At 42.3% G+C, this 19672-nt stretch overlaps 2 protein-coding genes across 6 annotated transcripts; one reads left to right on the top strand and one right to left on the bottom strand.

Annotated features, from left to right (window-relative positions):
- Positions 1-696: 696 nt before the first annotated feature.
- On the bottom strand, positions 697-15188 carry LOC147795470 (glutathione S-transferase-like). Of its 5 annotated transcripts, none has more exons than XR_015423869.1 (10): positions 15067-15188; positions 14136-14171; positions 13194-13300; positions 12041-12128; positions 4352-4455; positions 3929-3991; positions 3454-3504; positions 2774-2976; positions 2373-2415; positions 697-1309 (listed from the first exon to the last, which is right to left on the bottom strand). XR_015423869.1 is itself a non-coding variant. In XM_087131851.1 (9 exons), coding segments are annotated over exons 1-8 (639 nt in total). In that variant the 5' UTR covers positions 15068-15188; the 3' UTR covers positions 1455-2415; positions 2774-2787. The 5 variants fall into 5 exon arrangements, 3 of the variants coding, with proteins under 3 accessions (XP_086987977.1, XP_086987976.1, XP_086987978.1); XR_015423868.1 differs by lacking the exon at positions 697-1309 and adding an exon at positions 1455-2022; XM_087131851.1 differs by lacking the exon at positions 697-1309 and having other exon boundaries at positions 1455-2415.
- A 260-nt stretch (positions 15189-15448) lies between these two features.
- Positions 15449-19668, top strand: LOC147795469 (uncharacterized). Its single transcript, XM_087131853.1, has 4 exons — positions 15449-15588; positions 17412-17526; positions 17828-18255; positions 19617-19668. The coding sequence occupies exons 2-4, from the start codon at positions 17473-17475 to the stop codon at positions 19666-19668; spliced, it is 534 nt and encodes a 177-aa protein (XP_086987979.1). The 5' UTR covers positions 15449-15588; positions 17412-17472.
- Positions 19669-19672: the final 4 nt, after the last annotated feature.

The raw sequence follows: 19672 nt of genomic DNA, 5'->3' as shown, positions 1-19672 counted from the left end.
TTTAAGGTCACGCCAGTAACTAGTTCGAGGCATTAAATCACCGGGCCAGCAACCGCAAGTGAACACTACTGACCCACTTAGTGACAGGGGCCTCCCATGTCCCCCGGTGATAAATTATTTGAAGCTGCAATTTATTTTGCCTCAAATTGATTATAGTAGGCAAGAGTGAATTGCACTGCGGATAAGTTTGCCTAAACATTTTATGGGGAAAAAATTCCCTAAAAAATACTTGCTTGAAGTCTCAAAAAGGCGACAAGCGCTGGGCGACGCACGACGGGCGACGTACGACGGAAAATGGCATATATGGAACTGGAAAATTGCAGAATTCGGACGCAACAAAAAGCAAGAAAAGACGGACGACGGATGACGCGCGAATTCCATAGTGATTGCTTACCATCTTTGTTATAAATAAAATTAATTTGCTTAGAAAATTCCTGTGGATGACATTAAGAGGAAAGCAGTGATAAAGCGTTTTGGTGACCTGAAGAAAAAAAAAACCGGTGCATTAACAAAAAGTCGAGGAATACAAGAAATTAGGTGTATGATCATGCTGAAACAAATTAGTGACGACTAGTTGTCACATAAAGTGATTTTTCAAAATGCGACAGCGGTCAGAAATACCGCAAACCAGACAAACAATAACAATCTGACAATTCAACTGGATATTTGATGATTAAGAAATTTTAAACATATTTTAATTCTAAAAAGGCTTCAAAATACCAACACCAGGAATGAACTTTGAACTGAATGAATTGAACAGATGAAGTATTTTAAATGGAATAAAAAAATTGCAAACTGCTCAAAGCAAAACAAAAATAACAAAAATTATGAACAAAACCAAACAAGACTCAAACTATACAAAAATAACGATATTAAAAATTTGGGTGGAATTCATTCCTTAAAATGAACTTAACCCACAGCCTGAAAACCGCGTGTTATAAACCAAACTGTACAGAATGCACGCATTTAAGCGAACCGAACATTTTGAACAAACTCCAGTTCAAGAAAAACTTGATATGGCGATACAAACGTCATCAATGAAAAGCATACAGAATAAGGTCAAATACTTCAAAACATGCTGTGAAAATGCATGCCATGTGAATTAAAAGTTTGAGAGTGCCAGGCCAAAAACCCTCGGGTCTTGGCAATTCGTAATACAACGTAGTAAATTAACAGAAATGGTGGGCACTCGGTAAATTTCCTGGTCAGGTAGCTCTTGAGGTCTCAGTCTCCATCATGTTCAACGTAAATGTAGCTTCATCCTCAACACCACCACTCCCACACAAGTTAATATGGCACTCTGCAAGGACTGGGAATTCAAATCCTTATATAACCAACTACTAAACAAAAGGAGACTATTTAGAATAATCATGTTAGACATAAAAGGAATACCTCAGGCAGTTTAACTCCGATTCTGGTGGGTCTAGGCATGTAGGAAGGACACAGGAGTTACAATACACGGTTCCATTATCCATGCAATGTTTGTAACTTTATTCTGTCTCTCCAAAGGATCAGTTTTCGAAGTTTTTGAACGAATTTGGCCAAGTCTGGCCAACAACATGTTGACCACCAGTGGACGGTTAAGTTCATAACAAGGAGTGATCATGAAATCTCATAAAATACCCTTTTGTACAAATGCCACAATACAAATGATTCAAATAAAACCCAATTTCTTATAAACAACTTGGCTATTAATTCCAAAAATAACTCCAAAAGAAAGTAGTCACTAAGGGCAATGACTGCACATATACATTTAGGGCACAAAGTGTAATGCAAGCAACTGCGCAAGCATAAAACTTGATGTTGTCTACCTCAGTGCACTAGTTTTAAGGATGTATATTACCAGCAACAAATAGCGGCGGTGATCACAGGGTACAAAGGGGTTTCGTGGTTGCAAAACAGATGGTGCTTAACAAGCGTTCGCTGCGCTCTGGCTATGGACTTACCAGGCATGCCAGAAAGCTGTAATTGGCCAGATGTTACAGCCTGGGCAGTTCAAATTCCTGTGTCTTTCCTCTATGCCTAAACAGCACGTAAATTAAAGATAGGGAACCCTAGTGAACATGATGACTTCAAATATATATTTTTTTCAATAACAGCGATATGAAAGTCAAGAAATGCTACATGTACATATCTGTAGAAAGGCCGAAAAACTCCAGAATGTATATACTTATACGGAGAGAAATATCCAATCCTTCAAGGAGTGCTGGACCACTACACTGCTTGTTCAGGGGTGTTAATTTATTAACAAAGACGACGGGGTCCACAAAATATATTTGCAATAGAGGTCGTTCGGTATAGTGATTCTCGATTACCAATGCACAAGTTACATTTCACTAATGCTCATTTTCATAGAATAAAGGGATACTCACCTAATGCACACAGTGTAGGTTGGCAAATAGTATCTGCTTAACCCTTTCCATGTAAATGAAAGTGGGGAAAAAAGCAGTTTAAATCTCAATTATCTTACATGTCAATTTTGCTTTAGGCATTACTTGACTCTCAGGGGCATGTAATACAGCAAGTGATTATTTCAAGTTACAAATGGTAACAAAGCTGTGAAGAAATATAGGTTCATAAACCTCTGACTCCAAGTTTCATGATTACGATCATTCCTTATCCCTAACCCCATAGGGTGTATGTAAAAATCATATTGAAATCAGAGGATTTGGGACTCTTACGGCTATATTATTGTCCACAGGCAAAGAAGAATGCTGTTCTGTAAAATAAAGGAGACTGAATACAAATCTCAGGTGCAAATGCTTTAACTAACCAGTTGCCACTGTACTAATGGCCGGCGTTGTTGAAAGTCCGCTTCTGGTTCAGGTCACTGGCAAGGAACTTGTTGATGCCTGGTCGGGCCTTTATGCGTTCATAGTAGGCCTTCATGACTGGAAATGCCTCCAGACAAGCTGAGGCAGAAAGCCCCATCAAGGCATCCAGGAACTGAAATAGATGGTAATCTGCAAAGGATATCTGTGGAGGCAAAAAACGGACAAAAATTCCAAATTGGAAGCTTTTCCAGGAATGTGTAAGAGGTTTAAGTAGAGTGACCAGGAGTCCCACCTCTTGCCTCAAAGCAAGACCCTTTGCATAATAAACTGGCAGTTACAGGAAACATTAATACAGCAGTGAAGTAAAGCACTAATTTACACAGAGTAAAGTACATGTACTGCAGTCAGTGAAATTTTGTTATTACTGTTACATTTGTCAGAAGCCTTTGTATGCTTAACTGCATTATCATTGTGCATTATCGGCACGGAAAGTGACAATAAAATGGATTCTGTAAAAGTCATTTCCTAACACCTGAAGAGAATATTTTGGTTCTTTCAAGGTAAAGGAGTTCCTCCAATTCAGAACGCTAACAAAATCTGAAGGTGATAGTAGTGCTGCTGGGCTGTAAGACAATCATGAATTGTGAAAAGGCATTTCATGAGAAACTGGACTACTTACCTTGTCTCCAACAAGAAAACCTTCACCGCTCTTATTTGTCATCAGCAGTTTCTGGAAGAAAATGAAATTTCCAAAGAGTACTGAGCCTCAAAAAATTGCCAACATGTCACAGCTTTATGACTGAATTTACACTTAAATGAACAGCAGACTTTGTTTAATTTTCAATCATACATTACACGAGGTTTTTATTGAGTAATGGGTATTGTTTTCCTTCAGGGGAGGATTTCATAAAGCTGTTCTTCAGGTGCTATTTGGTACAGCATGAACAGTTTCAGAGACCACACAGCTAGCAAAATCAAATGTACAACACATATACTGTAGGTACCCTCACAGGTACAGGTATGTGCTGATCAGACTTCTTTTTCATTTTAGCCCATTTCCATCAGTCTCTTGAATACTTCAATAAGCTGACAACTTGGATATTTACATTAGACCTTGTGAACTGGAGAAAAGGACTTTGGGGCCCTGAAATTACCTGTAAAGTTGGAAGAATCACATTAGGAACCATCTCAGCAAGGAATTTTTCTTTTCCATTTGCCTGCAGAGAAAATAAAATACCAATGTACGTGTATGCAATAATGATGAATCTAATGCCAGACAAACTTCTCGGTAGAGGTGATATAGAATGCAGGGTAGGTGCATAGAATGCATTGTACTGGTCCACATGCTGATCTTGAACTGAGATGATAAAGTCAGAGAACAACCTCAATCAATTTAAATACTTAATGCATAAGTAGGCACATGACAAATTAAAACAAAAATGCCCCCCCCCTTGCCTGTACATCTACGTTTTGCAGCAAACGGGTAAACGTGCTAAGTTGGAACATGATGCACGTTATTTCTTGCAGTACATGCTTTTCCAGCAAAGAGGAAAAATAAAGTCTATAAGTGTACTTACAAAGTTATCATACACCATACGAATATAACGTTGGTAGAAATCCTCAATTCCGTCATAAGCCATGTCAATCAAAGATGCCTCAGTGTCATTGGATCCATATGTACCTGTAGCAAAATATACAGCAGAGAAGAGGTCACCAAAAAATTCACTGAAATGCTCCTCGTGGGAAACATGAAAAAGGTGTGCTTTCAAAATAATAGAACTCTTGGGTAGTGCTGATGTCGTCAACGTTCAAGAAGTACGAGTGCCTTTCTACCAAGCGTTCCAGATTCATCAACAACTTGACCTTCCTCAAGCGCTGTCGCGATTCATGACCTTGTGCGCAACACCAAATCCCAAGACATCCTCAGGAAATCCAGGCTCATCTTGCACCGCCATTGCATCTCCTCCAGCAGATCCACGCTAGCCTCACTAGACAAACAGATCGCTACTAGACAAACAGATCACCGCCATTCCACCGTGAGCTAGCCACCACCACGTCTACTGAAGACTTCAACAAGGTCCAGCGACTAACCAAGACCAGTTGTCACCACACCTGCAGAAGAACCCGCCGCTGCCAAATCAAGAAGTTCAGGAACCTCCAATGCAAGAACACGGTGGGGAATTGGACAATGGGATCATCTATATCCCCACGTCCCGCACCCCACAATCTCAGTCCAAGACCGAAGCCAAAAGGATTTCCTATATCCTTAGGCCCTACGCACACCAAACCCCATCTCCGTTCACAAGCCGCTTTCACAAAACAAACAGTAGTCAACCTCAGTCAACGTAAGCTGACGGAAACTGAAACCAAGGTTCTCGCATTGTCTCTACCCAAGTCTCTGCCAGCAGAAGAAAAGAAGTGATCCAAGCTACTAGACCAGCCTTACACCATCTCGCAAAATCCATCGCTGATGACGTCTGTCTACAAGTAAGCCAAGCACTCAAGAACCACAAGCCTGCCAAGGCCAACATCTCAAGGCATGAGCAGTCGGCCCTCAACAAGCAACGTCGGGATGAGTCAATACACATCTTAACTGCTGACTAAGGCAATGCCACTGTCATCATGGACAGGTCTGACTACAACAGCAAGGTGTCGAACATCCCGTGGATTGGGCTCATATCGCCCCCTCCGCAAGGGTCAAACACCGTCCATACAAAAGAGATTGAACAGCAAGCCTCTCGCCGTGCAGCGATCTGGAAACATTTCCACGACCCTGTACCGTCAGCTCTGTGCCTCAAGCTCCAGATGTCCCCGCTTCTTCGGTCAGCCCAAAATCCACAAACCTGACACCCCCCTACGTCCCATTGTGGCATCACGGGGAGGTCATACGTACAACGTCGCCAAGCACCTAGCCAAGATCCTGTACCCGCTGGTGGGCAACACGGAACACCCCATCAAGAATTTGGAGCAGTTCTCAAGTTTATCAGGCCTCGATCTTTACCGCCGCAATTGGCCTTGTGCCCTTCCAAGTTAGCCGTAAGCCCTTCCAAAAAACTCCCATCACGCGACCACCTTTTCCAGCGTGCCCTTCCCCCTTTGCAGCCGGCTGTATGTGTCATGAGAGTGTACCATGTAAGCCAATGCATGAAGTGCGATTCCGAATTGGGGCGAGTTCAACCTTTTGGGCTGCGTTCGAGCGAGCTACTCGTGCTAAACCGAGTACTATCCCGAGTGCACGAACGGCAGGAGTACCGTCCTCCGGTCAGCCAGAGTATACTCCCCATCACAGAGAATCGGGAGTATACGCTTGACCCGAGTGTAATGCGCGCGTATCCACACTCGGGTTATCGGGAGTAACCGCGAGAACGCAGCCTTGGATATCATTATCAGCGCTGCACTGGTGAGCAGCGTAATTTGAATGCAAATTTGCACAACAAAGTCGGAAACCAGGCGAGCGCTTATTGTGTTAAGAATAAGTTTTGACCAATCGCTAGGCCTAGGCCTATTATCTCAAAATCATGCAGTCGCGATCGCACGATCGTATAAAGAAACGCTAAAAGGATGCTTTCTCACAGGAGGGCTCAAAGTGCCAGAAGCTTGAAAACCTGTTTTCTAGAAAAAGTAGGGATAAAGTATTTATAAACTTGTAAACTCCGGCAAAGTCGGCACTCAGTCTTGACTCGAAAAAATAAAGACTTCGAAATGCCGACATGCGCTACTTACTGACTTACGTGGCGTGCTGCCTTAATACCATCCATATATTTCATTGAAGCAGTTTAATTGCTTTGATCTGCCCTGGTTTATTTCATCTTCGTTGTCAATTCAGGTACGTTTGTCCTCGATTTTGATCATCGCTCCGTCTGTACGGAGGATGACCCGTGCATGCCGTTTGTACTGACATAATGCTAGCATGCACAGCACACATGTCATGCACAGGCGCGGCGCGTGTACAAGCGGGATCTTGGGGGCCGGCCACCCGCACGTAAAACTTCGTTCAATAGGGCGACCCCCAAAAAGGGACAGAGCCCATGCGCGTGTACTAGTGGGGGTACTGGTATTGATGCAAATATTGAGGACACGCCCTTGTCGTCGCGCACGTGCGCACGAAATGTACATGTACACTGTAAATGTGGGCCTACTCCACGTCAGTATCGACAACGAAGCTCCGGAAATCGGTTGTTTGTTTACAGCCCTCTTTATACCGAGGATTTTTTTGTGGTTTTACAGAAAAGGAACCGAGAAAACATGTCGACTTGAATGAAACGACGGCTTATAGAGGCCCACTTAAAAATTATCAATGGAAATGCATCAACACACGGTCGGTACTTTTATCAAAAGGCCGACTTAAGAGTTTTACGATGCCGACTTGACCAGGGTTTCCGTAACCATTTAGCAAACAGAAAACATTTTTAAAGGAAATACGAGGATAAACACTATTTCATATTTTAAACTTAGTTTAAGCGGGTTAGGAATACTTGAATTCTCACGGGAAAGGGATACAAAATCTAAGCAAGCATTAAATCAGAGGCTGGATTCGCAAGGAAAAAATCGTCTGGGTAATTGTAATTAATAAAAAATGAACATTACAGTTTTGTACTTGGAATGCGACAAATAATAGCAGCATGATAAACGCCTTTTACTGAGACGGGATGGCATGGTGTACAAGAGCTGAATAGCTTATAGGCCTACTCATGACATGACTGGTTATCAAAAATGTGAATCAAAGGTTTCAAAATAGTTGGCCTTGGTGCCCCCTTGAGCTGGCCTGGTGCCCTGTTGACATTTGATGAAGGCAAGGCCAAAGTGGCCTGCCCCCTTTTTCCCCAAGATCGAGGCCTGAAGTTTATCCAAGACCTCATCCTGCAACCTAACGACATCATGGTCAGTTTTGACGTGGTGTCACTCTTCACCAACGTCCCCACTGCCGACTCCCCCACTGCCGACGCCTGCACCATCGCCCGAGAACGCCTAGACCAAGACCCATCACTCAAAGAGAGAGCAAATCAACCAACCCAGATCCAAGACCTACTCGGCACCTGCCTGGCATCCACTGGCTTCCAGTGGCGAGACACAAGTTCTTCGAACAAACAAGCGGAACTTCCATGGAATCACCTATATCCCCGGTTCTTGCTGACATATTCATGGAACAGTTTGAACAAATAGCCATCGCCACAGCTGATTCCTGTCCAAGAGTCTGGATGGAGATACGTCGACGACACGTTCGTCATCTGGCCACACGGCCAGGAAAAGCTTGATGGTTTCTTCAAGCATCTCAACGGGTTCTGCTGTAAGATCCAGTTCACCATGGATCTGGAAAGAGATGGAACCATCTCCTTCCTGGATGTGGAGCTATCCAGACAATCTGATGGCACCCTCTCCCGCAAGGTTTACCGGAAACCAACCCACACAGACTGGTACCTCCATCAGCACTCCTTTCACCACCCCTAGATCACGAACTCGGTCAACACCACCCTTGTACGCCGTATACAACATGTGTGACCAGCGCAACCTGAACAACGAGCTCCACCACATCTCCACGGCACTCCAGCGGAACGGATTCAAGAAGAGCCAAGTCAAGACCCAGCAATTTACACCTCACCCCGACCGATGGGACCCCTCCACCCTAGGTCAACCCCACACACACCATAGTTCAGTCACCCTCCCATACATAGGTCCCACTTCCCACCAAATCCAGCACATCCTCCAGAGACAGGGTATCAGAGTGTTCCACACGACACCCAGCAAACCCCCTGCAACCACACAAGGACAAACAATCTTGTAGACCCAGCGTCTACAAGATCTCCTGTGAATGCCGTCAAGTGTACATCGGAGAGACAGTCAGGGATCTAACCACTAGACTCAACGAACACCGAGCACATGGACGACGGGGAGACTACGAGAAGTCATCCATTGTTAAACATTCACATGAAACAGACCATGCAATCAAGTGGCATGAAGCATATCTCATCGCCAGCATCGAGCAAAGACATCCTCGACGTATCCGCAAGGCCAATGAAATCTTCAAGAACAAGACGGTCCCCCAAGACATCGGCTACAACATAAGTGTTATTTAGCGCCCCCCCCCGTCCAACGTGTCCCCTATACCTACGGACTCCAAACCTTCAGTGCCACATGGGTCCCCTATACCTGGCACTCTCTCCAGCACCCCAACACGAGCCAGTGAGCAGCCACAGCAGCTCTCAACACAGTTCCTGCCTTCACGCCCCAGTACCCAGATAGCTTGGATTCCAATTGCCATGCCTCAGTGATCACCCACAGCATTTAAGCAGCAGCACAGTTATATTGCATCAGTCCTGAAGACGGACAGGGCACTCACTGTCCGAAACGTCGAGTAACCGGTTCTTTTCAGAACCACGCATACTCAAAAGGATATTTTCCACATGGTGTATCCGCAAACCCTCTACATGTACCTGTTCGAACGATTTCAAGCTGTTCACCCAAATTTTGCTTACATAATACATTTGAAAACTGTACTGTCTACTCTACCGGCATTCTATGTAGCTGAATCTACACGTACAGAAATATAAAATATCAAAGTATATTAAACTAGTGCTGCATGTACATGTGGGTGCAAAGGTTCGGGTTCAGTTCAGACAGGGTTAAGTTTTTTATGCTGAACTTCGGTTCCGACAAGTACACATAATGCACATTGAAACACCACCTAGGCATAGGCCTAGATGGAACAAATAAAAACATTGACGTCAAGCAACCACATTACGGTGGGAGAATCCAACTTGCAAAGGCCTTATCAGCTACTTAGAGAAAACAAGTTTAATAAAGATATGACAAATAAATAATCCTGTTTCTCTCCGTCTTCACAAACACCTCAGAACAACTTTTTTTCCCATTATAACGCTCAAGTTTACATGTTTTCCAAAGTTCACTTGCAACATGCATGTGAATCTGTTAATTTCACAAGTTCTCTTTGTTTTTGCTGTCAATGAGGTGAAAACACGTGCGGAAAGCACTGCTTCCCGCATGGAAAAGATTGCGTGATGGAGTGTGGCAGCCAGTCTATTCATCTCGTGGGGCCGTATGTGTACGTGACCTCACACATCGGAAAAAAATCGACGATGAAAGATTTCTTCAAGTTAATTCACAGAACTCAGTGCCTTGTCTGTATGTTTTCTGTGTTCGTGAGTTTAATTTTAGGTTGTTTTTGCTAGTAGTTGAAGTGAGCATTTTTCCTCAAACTTTCCTGCCGTAGCGCGCCGAGGTTTATCCGCGCCCGGGCACCTGCATCTCGATGCATCGACAATTACCAGAACGATGTCTACAGACTTGTATACCGCTTTGAAATAAACTTGAAGAGGATGAGAATTATACCAAATGCTAGTCCAACCATATGTAATTCACCATGGACAACGCAGGCGACAATAATTTTGTGAATGCCATAGTTTTCTATACAGGCTTACATGTATAAACTCTTCTTTCGACCATTTTTTGAAGAGGCTAGTGCTTGTAATACACTCGAACACAGACGGGGCGAAGTGGAAATAGGCGAAGTGGTTAGGGGCGACGTGGAAATGGGGCAAAGTGACTGCAAAGCAGTACGTGTGAACAACCACATGTGCCGAGTGCCGGTGCAGCACAACTCTTTATCTATTTTTCATTGTGTTTGCTTTTTTATCACGTTTTTCTTGCATGCATTCCTTGAGTTATCAATGTCTTGCCATATTGAAGTCGAATATCCGAACCGACCAGTTTAGTTCGGTTCGGTTCCAAAGTGCCATATTCGATGATTTTTGGTTTGGTTCGGTGGTTCGGCTGCAGCACTATCTTAAACATTTTGGTGCTGATATAGCTGTAAATTGAGGACTCTAGAAGTGACACAATAGGCTTTGGTGATAAATGAACAAATCTTCATTAGCCTAAATACCTGAAACACATCAAAATATGTGCTCATAAAAAATGCCAGGAGAAAAAACCAAAAAACCAAGAGAACGTTTAAAAGTAACAATGACAAGTAATGACCAAAAACAGAGAGTATTATTGCATATATCCTTGAAGCCTCTACAGGTCCAAAATTTGGGATAAAAATCATTGCACATCAGGACAAAATCTAGAGAAGTCGCTCAAACAATAACTGCTTGGCATTAAATACATAATGGCAAATCTACATATCACCTCCTCCAAATTTACGCCAAATACAAGTATTACCTGTATTTGTTGTAAATTGAGGAGCGACAGGTGTCTACTTCGGTAGTATCATACTAATATCAGCCAGAAAGGGAGGTTGTTGTTACTGTGCTCAGAAAGCACACTCTCATTCGCAAATGTACTCCATGCAGAGAAAGACCAGTAATCAGGGTATTCCAGACATGCCAGAAAAAATCAACAGTGCAACATGTATTCAAAGCTGGCATGCCATCAGCCCTGAAGATTTACACAGCGCATACCAATATAGAGGGATTTCACATTAGCGCCGTCTGTGCATATCAGCATCGAAACCGAGGCTCTCTGTGTTAAACTTTGTCACGCGCGCCCGCTGAGTCGACACACTACATGCAGTAGTCCAACCATATGTAATTCACCACGGACAACGCAGGCGACAATAATTTTGTAAATGCCACAGTTTTCTATACAGGCTTACATGTATGAACTCCTCTTTCGACCATTTTTTGAAGAGGCTAGTGCTTGTAACACACTCGAGCACAGACGGGGCGAAGTGGAAATGAGGCGAAGTGGAGATGGGGCGATGGGGTATGTTTTAATGTTTAATAGTTTATAGTTTGTGATGTTTTAAACTTTGTAAATCATGTTCAATTCAGCTGACGCTGCGAGGCATGATTATTAATAAACCAATTCGAATGAATGAATGAATGAAATGCAGTAACCGGTGCTTAAGGGTGACACCACTTCAGTTTAAACCACGCCCACTGCACATGCAGATACATGACCATCGTTGGTATGTTAGTTCGTGGTGAATTGCAATTAATCTTTCTTTTGATTTGACATGTAGAGTCATCCTGAAAGACTCTTCCACAAAAATTTGCAGCCTGGAAAGTCTGAATTTAACATACATGTACTTTTATGTATTTGTGTCTTGACTCCTTACTTCAATCGTCTGATCGTATTAAGAATTGAACCTGACACATACAGCCTCGTTTTCAAATGCGGAAGTGCGCAGATCGATGTTAAAAGTGTCATATTGGGATCCCTCTATTGCACAAACTACACGTAGTAAACACATCCCTGGTGATTACATTCCAAACAGGCCCTTAAATGACCTTATTAAGCCCTACCATGTTTGCGACTCAGGTAGCGCAGTATGGCACCTGTCTGAACTAGTTGGAAATCACCATCCCAAAAAGCTGGCATCTGACCAAATGCCTGAAAGGAAACCACAATAAATCAAACCTTCAGCATGAAACGTCTGCTGCCCGGCAAAGGACATAGTAAAGCAAAATGTTTGCATTATGAATTGTGTCAAAAACAAGACAAAAACAAAATGACATAAGGCACACAACAAGAAGTATTTTTACAAAAAGGGAGATCTTTGGATAGCACTTAGAAAGTAATGCATGAGCGGGCCCTATTCTACAAATGCTCCAGGCATCATGAGATGTCATCAGAGCTGTCGCAGCCAGCCGAAGGTGAGTTGGTACTGTTGATCTACACAGGGCTATTCAGTATTCTGGCATGAATACAACATTCCTGTTCAATGAAGGGACAGACTCATGGAATCTGTGGGACATTTTGACCAGTTGAACTGACATAGAGAGTGATGCAACATGAGAGAAAACGGCCATGGAAAGCCATACATTGTACTCTGAAAAGCTTTGACTGATGTATATGGTAGCACTTGCAAATTCTGAATTGGAAATGCACAAGTGTAAATGATATGCTGCTTCTAAATGGGTTGACTTTGATGAAGATTTCTAAAAACTCAGCTTTCAAGGTTTGAGCCATTTGGCAAATGGATACACATGACAGCAATCTATAACATGCACCTGAAGTCTGAATAGTTGGGATTAAAGGTAAAGTTAAGCTTGATGTCATCAGTGCACGAAAATGAATCTAAGCAATTTGTTGTATTTGAACAACGTTTACATCGTTTAAATGTAAACTTCTATATAGGGCAAATGTATATTTACACCAAAGCTGCTCCATATGTCCCAAGTTTCCTGTATATACATGCAAGGTGGTCATGATTCTTCAAACTACATGTACATGTAGTTTTCCTGCAGTGTTAAAATAATGCATGCACTTTTTAATCAAGAATGTGTGGCTTTAAGTTTAAAATCTTTCAAACTTCTGTAATGCACCCGAAATACATAAGGTAAAACCAGTTACATTTTATGTATGAAAAGGGAAGACTATACCAATACATGTAGACATACAATCTAATCAAGTACCCGTAACTGGAAAAAGCAGTCTAAAAAGGATCGTTTTTACCAAATTCAGAGTGGGTTTCATAGCTGGCCAGTCTTTCTTGTCAATGACATCATCGGTGAATGCAATACCCTGGTCATGCAGCAGCAGTCGGATCAGCTGGGCCTTGCCTGACATACAAAGCCAGGTACGTGAAAAGTATGGTGGAAGAAAATGACAAAAAACTATTACTCCAAAACGTGCAAACATAAATGCCCTTCATGCCCTTACACATGTACCATAAAAATGAATTGACCAAGGTCACTCTGCCCCTACCAGGATTCGAACCCCTTACCCATGATCAGAAGCTACAACTTGAAAGCCTATCCACTTACATGTAGCCAGATGTCCCTATCAATCAGTTATTATCCTATTTCTGTTGGCATGATGGCATGACTGAGGTGTAAATAACGTCCAGCACTGAGACTAAACTGAAATTTCAAAGTCAAACCAAAAATGGCAAAACTACATGTAAAAGGTAAACAAGAACATGTGTACTGCTTCAAGTAGGTGGGCATGATTCTCCAAATAAGCCTTTTGCGAGTAAACTTGGGCCAAAATCTGAGACACTGAGTTCTTTAAATTCACATGAACATAACAAGTTGAATTCTCCATACTAAAACCACTGTTGCTATACCTCATGATTCGGGGCAAGCTTGTACTTAGTTGACACCTTGCAACAATACACTGTTCTCAATGGATAAGAAGAGCACAAAGGAACCAGTCCATTCCAGAGATGGTGGTCGCTATGCGAAGGCTTGCCCCAAATCACGAGGTATAGTAACAATGTCTTTAGTCCGGGGATTCAACTTGTTATGTTTATGTGCAATCAGATAACTCAGTGTAGTACCAGATTTCATTCAAATTTAATTCGCAAATGGTTTATTGGTTCTGAGAACTGTTCAGGTGAAAAGTACACGTAAACATGCATGTATAGTTAAGTTGTCCACACACATCAAAACATACCTTTAATGTTGAAATATAGCACTCTGTACTGTGACACTGCAAAAAACAAGTTTATGAGAGTCCAATTTCAATTCAATTTATTTCCTCCTAATCATGCTAATGGCAAAATATCAGAACTAACAGCGTATGAGATAATAGGCTTCTAGAGGTGGCAAAACTTAAAAGCAGTGCTTGTGGCAGGCATGCCATTTACAAGAAACAAACAAGGCAATTTACAAAAGAAACAACAAAATACAAACACTTTAATTTCTGTCTGATCATGTTACACAATGTTGATTACATATATGTACAGTACATGTATGCCAAAGTTGACTTTTGCCAACTTAATGGCCAGAGGAGGTGTTGCCAAGGGATAATTATGACTGCCATTACTGAGAAAGCAGTTTACTACCATGCACAAAAAAGAAATGTGTCCCATTTAAATGAAACAGCAACCACCGTACATTCCCTATCGCTCAGCCTCTTTGACAGGCAGAAGCTTCATACAATACATGTAGGCCTGGCTTTGGGGTAGGCCTGACACCCCTTAGGAGTAGGGGGTGAAATATACATGTACCTGTACATGTATATTCTGTGTGACTCACAGTTGTGGGAGTACAATCCCCCTCCCCCCAAAAGAGGGACTCCCCCCCCCCTTAGCAATAGTACACGTACCAGCACGCTGTATAGCTAACCTACGCCATACTTGTACCCCATGACCCCCAGAACTAACGTACGTGATCACTGATACGTTGTCTGTCATGTCTGTAGGGTTCGACTTCCGCCGCGCCCCTGCTGGCCATGGAAGCGCGGTGGACATCAATGCCACAGTTCTAGGGGTATGGCTGTAGCCTATAGGTACACTGGCACACACGAAAACGCAGTATTCATGGTGCTGGCGATAACATACTGTAGAAAAATCCTCGGAAACAAAATAAGGAGAAAGGCTTACTCTTAAGTGTTTGCGTCCAATGCGTGATCCAGTCCTACTCCATCGAGCTCCTGCACCGGCCGGCACCATGTACATGTATGTACTGCTGTGTACGTGTACCGTATGCACTCTACGTCATATCTTCACGTGTGTGTGCACGTGTGTATGCTGGGTCATTGGAGTTCAGCAATAGGCCTAATGAATAATTCATATTTTTTGATCACCCATACCTATGTGAAGAAAATCCGCGGTTCATGTATTTTGACACTATAACTATAAGGGCCATTCGCAAAAAAAAAATTCGAGATATACTATCTCGCCGCGGGGAAAAAAATCGAGGCTGGCAGGCTTGGCATGGCCGGCGGCAACGCTTACCACCTTTATCTAGTCTATAGGGGGCGCTGTCTTTGTTAACAGGGAATTCCCATGACGTACACATGTAGGCCGGTGATGAGCAACAATTCCATTCATTGTGTTTATTAATAAGTACTGAACGAGGAGATGGGATTGTCATTTTCATACAAGTGCATCATCTAACGAGTCGTGAGTTGACTTGAAAAGATCAACTTGTTTTGTTGTTCATTGGCCTTGTACAGGAATAGGGCCCTATTAAAGTGAATGCTCGGTGCGTGCATCATGACCATGCATATGACCATGATGCAGCTTGCAAGTTACAGCTGTTTTACCATGGCCTAAGTTACATCATGGAAGAAGGATGTCCCCTCTTCCTCCATACTGACATGTAGTACACGAACTTTACTAGTAGTAGGCCTAGTACTAGTCATGCTAGTAGGAGGCCAGGCAGTAGTAAGAAGTACATGTAGAAGACCCCTAGTCCTAGTACTTTGTGGTAGACTACATCAAATACCATTGTAATATTAATACTTGTCACGGTAACTGTGTCATCACGGACCATCTGGGATTCATGGTTATTTTGGCCTTAGAAATAAACCTTTTCGACATTTGCTGTGCATTATGGGTTTGGATGATAAACAAGCGATGCATTTTATGCACAACCTTATGGGGGAGATGAACCAGTCAGAAATCAATTTAAAGTTTTCTATATTTTTTACATTATCAGATTATACAAGAACCAGTTTCAAGTAACTTTTTAAATGTTTGTAAGAAGAAGAATTCATCCTAAATTGTCTTTTTTAAAGGGCACACGACAGTCTATAGTCTGAAAATGAATGTGAGTGGTCACTACGGATCGATAAATGAGCTACAACAAGTCTTGAATTTGATTGGACAGTACCAGGCATTGGTATTCACGATCTTAGTCAAAGTAGTTCATGCCAGAAAGTGAGGTTGTTGGAAGGGATTCTCCCAATTTTCCTTTTCTTCCCAGCTTTAACTTCAAAGTTTGTAAATATCTTTGTCTCAAACCAATAATGCAACACTGTGTCAGAAGAAGATGGCTTGAAATGGAGCGTGAAATGAAATGGAGACAGATTAACGTTGTGCAGGTACACTTCTCCCATAGGGTTGTGCATAAAATGCATTGCATATTTGTCAAATCCTTAATGCATTGCAAACATTGAAAAGGTTTATTGTTCATTAGTTGCGACACCAATTAGGTCTATTACAGTAACTGGCCTAGCCCTTTATCAGCACTTTACATCCAGATAAGGATCTTAAAAACTAAATTGTATAAAAAGCAGTAGGCCTAAAAATGTCATGACTTTCTTTTAAATTCAAACTGGAAAGAGTTCCACATATGGACAACAGTTGCCCCTGTGCACAGACCTATGAAGTGTTTCTGAGTAACTTCAGAATTCTCTAAGCTAAATTTCACTTTTTTGCACATGTCACTTTCTGATGGCTGTTATAACATTTTAACAACTTATTAACCCTCCTTTAGTTTTACAGCACAAATATGTTTAAGTGCCCAAGGTCACTCTCTTGCATGTTGGTGCAGTGCACAACACGACACAGCTGTGCTCCTTTGAGGTGTTTACCAAGTGGTCCAAAGAGTAACTTCAGCATAGGAGGGTGAAGGGAAATTTAGTGTTGTCCGTGTATGGAACACTTTCCATTAAGATTTTGTATCAAACATGTTAAATTGGCTGTATGTCATTTTAACCATGATCATGATAATATATGCGACTTCCCAATTCCATAGTTATGGCATTGCACAATTATCATCACCAGTCTGTAATGGTTCAAGTTTCCACACTAGTATTGCGATAGTCCAATTGGTACACACACAGCTCTGCAAACCCACTAGCTTGCCGGGATTGAGTCCACTCTACATGTAAATGCAACTTTTTTTTTTTCGTTTTTTCTTCCTTTAGTTTCTGTATCTTCTCAATCAGATTGCATATTTACTTTCTATGTTTTTCTTTTCTTTGTGAAATTTTTGGTAGATTCATCCCAAGAAGCAAGATTTCGACTCTGCCTCCTTTACATTGATTAATTTAATTAATTATGGCAGCTCAAGAAGTACGTCGAGCATCTAAACCATCACATAATGGTGGGATGGTAAGTTTGTTGTGAATCTAAGGGATGTGGAGAGATCTAAGGTGGCTTCATTGCTTAAATGAACAGAATTATCTGTGTTTACAAAACAGTTCAGTTTGTACAAAGAAGCAGCAAGAGTAAATCATTCACGTGTTGTCAGCCATTGGCATAATATTAGATGAAATGATGTCTACATGAACATTAAAATCTCCCTGTTTCAAATACTGGCTAACAGTTTTACACTTTCAGCACTGAAAGCCGAGTGAATTTGTGGGGAAAAAGTTCTAAACCACGATGGGGGAACTTCTTCATGTTTTCACAGCAGAGCCGAGGGAGAGGAAAGCGTTCAATGAGCCGGATCCAAGGAGGATGGGCCCCCGAAGTTCAGGTCCCAGGACGAGGCCAGACAAGAGGAAGGGGCGGAGGTGTCATGCCCAAGAGAGGGAGGGCGTACCCACCTCTAATGCAAGGCAACTTTCGTCCCGGCCCTGCACACCAGTCCCTAGAGCCCCCCAGCAACGACCCTCAGCCATATCCCCCTGGCCTGAATCCCAATGCGCCAGTTTTTGAACCAAAGAGTGGAGGTGGCTCTCATCACCACCAACAGACTTCAGATCAGGGGAACCCTGGACAAAATGCTTCCCAATGCTACATCGGTCAGCCGCAGGATTTGAGGCACCAGCGGTACGAGTATATCCCACCTGAAGAAGAAGTCAGCATCTCACAGGCTAAAAAACCAAGAAGAATAGAGTAAGGCTTCATCGATCATTTTTTGGCCGCACAGTGCACTTGAGAGTGATTTTGCTGAAAGTTGCCCGGTTCCGTAGCATTTATTTTTTTTTTACGTGAAGCCCTAATGTGTGTGGCTGCATTCAAATCCTGTTGTCTAGAGCTAGGTCTTGGTCTTCACTCCAGTGGAAATATGATGAGAAGCCCTGACAATAGACCTAGCTGCAGAAGCTGGTTTTAGACATGGCCTATATTTTGGATGGGATTAATCAGAGTTTATACAGCAAGGCTTTCTTCATGATTGAACAGCCATAAACAGTCTTAGAAGTACATGTTCACTGTATCTCTGCCTGCCCTCTCTCCATTTTGAAAAAACTTTCTATCATTGGAATCTGGCAGCAAAATCGTTCTGTCATAGCTGAGCACATATTTCATTGGCCTCAAAAAACAATAACAAAACTGTACACACCTCACAAGAGTCCTGAGCAGTGGTGAACTTTGTTGGTTAAGTTTGATATGTCTGCTACAACTTACATGCACATGTACGTGTACTTTTAATATATACACACTGCATGTACTGTACATATACTCTAATGGTGGGAATTTACGTTTAATTTGAAAAAGGAGGCATGTGGCCCAGTGGTTAGGGATTGTACATGTAGCTTCTGATCATAGGGTTAGGGGTTCGAATCCAGCTGGTGGCAGCATGTTGGGATCTTGGGTAACTTTACCCCTATGTGTCTCTCTTCACCCGGGAGTAAATGGCTTAAATGGTTACCTGTGAGGGCAGACACGGTTGTTTAGCCGTTTGCACCAAAATGGCAGCATCAGGCTAGTATACTCCCCAGGGAGCTGAGATGGTTTCAGGAATGTTCAGATGATGTGTGAGCCTAGTGTGCAGGGATAATGATAATACAGTGCCTTGGAATAGTTTGCTAGATAGAGGGCGCTTTACAAGTGGTTGTGAATTATTATTATTAAAAATGTTTAGAAAACTTTCTCATACCGTTTAAGTGTCATTGGAAACTTGAAACCCAACAAATTGCGTACAATGTACATGGTTGACACAGAGTTCTGGAGATGAATTCATGGTATTCCTTTGAGTAGTAAAATGTTCTTAAAATCAGATTACATGTTATGGGCATTGTTTGCAATAAAAATGAACACCAGATTTTGTCAATTAAAACGTCAAACCTCTAATTAACAGGGGGGTTCTGTTTAAACGTTTGGGAAAATCTGTAAACAGATTTAGGACTTTTCTGTTTAAACATGTAAAGGTCCCAACCGTAATATATACCACTTGGAATAATTGGGGAGGTTACACCATGCAGGTTGTGCAAGACGCAATTGTATATAATTCATTTATGATCATAATTTTACAGGGTAGACGGGGAGCATACAATCAGTGAAGGACCGTCTGGCTTATCACAGTAAGTAC

The sequence above is a fragment of the Acanthaster planci genome, unplaced genomic scaffold (assembly GCF_054643075.1).
Source record: "Acanthaster planci isolate LZ-2023a unplaced genomic scaffold, COTS_SCS Contig21, whole genome shotgun sequence".
NCBI classification, from domain to species: domain Eukaryota; kingdom Metazoa; phylum Echinodermata; class Asteroidea; order Valvatida; family Acanthasteridae; genus Acanthaster; species Acanthaster planci.
This window is presented reverse-complemented; position numbering and strand designations above follow the sequence as displayed.

Bases quoted from the DNA above. Each gene is read 5' to 3' on its own strand.
- LOC147795470 (XM_087131850.1), bottom strand. The intron at 13,301-14,135 runs GTATGTTTTGAT...TTTGTATGTCAG, and splicing joins GCTATATTTCAACATTAAAG to GCAAGGCCCAGCTGATCCGA. The intron at 3,505-3,928 runs GTAATTTCAGGG...ATTTTCTTCCAG, and splicing joins TGATTCTTCCAACTTTACAG to AAACTGCTGATGACAAATAA.
- LOC147795469 (XM_087131853.1), top strand. From the start codon at position 17,473: ATGGCAGCTCAAGAAGTACGTCGAGCATCTAAACCATCACATAATGGT. The intron at 17,527-17,827 runs GTAAGTTTGTTG...ATGTTTTCACAG, and splicing joins CATCACATAATGGTGGGATG to CAGAGCCGAGGGAGAGGAAA. The intron at 18,256-19,616 runs GTAAGGCTTCAT...ATAATTTTACAG, and splicing joins AAAAAACCAAGAAGAATAGA to GGTAGACGGGGAGCATACAA.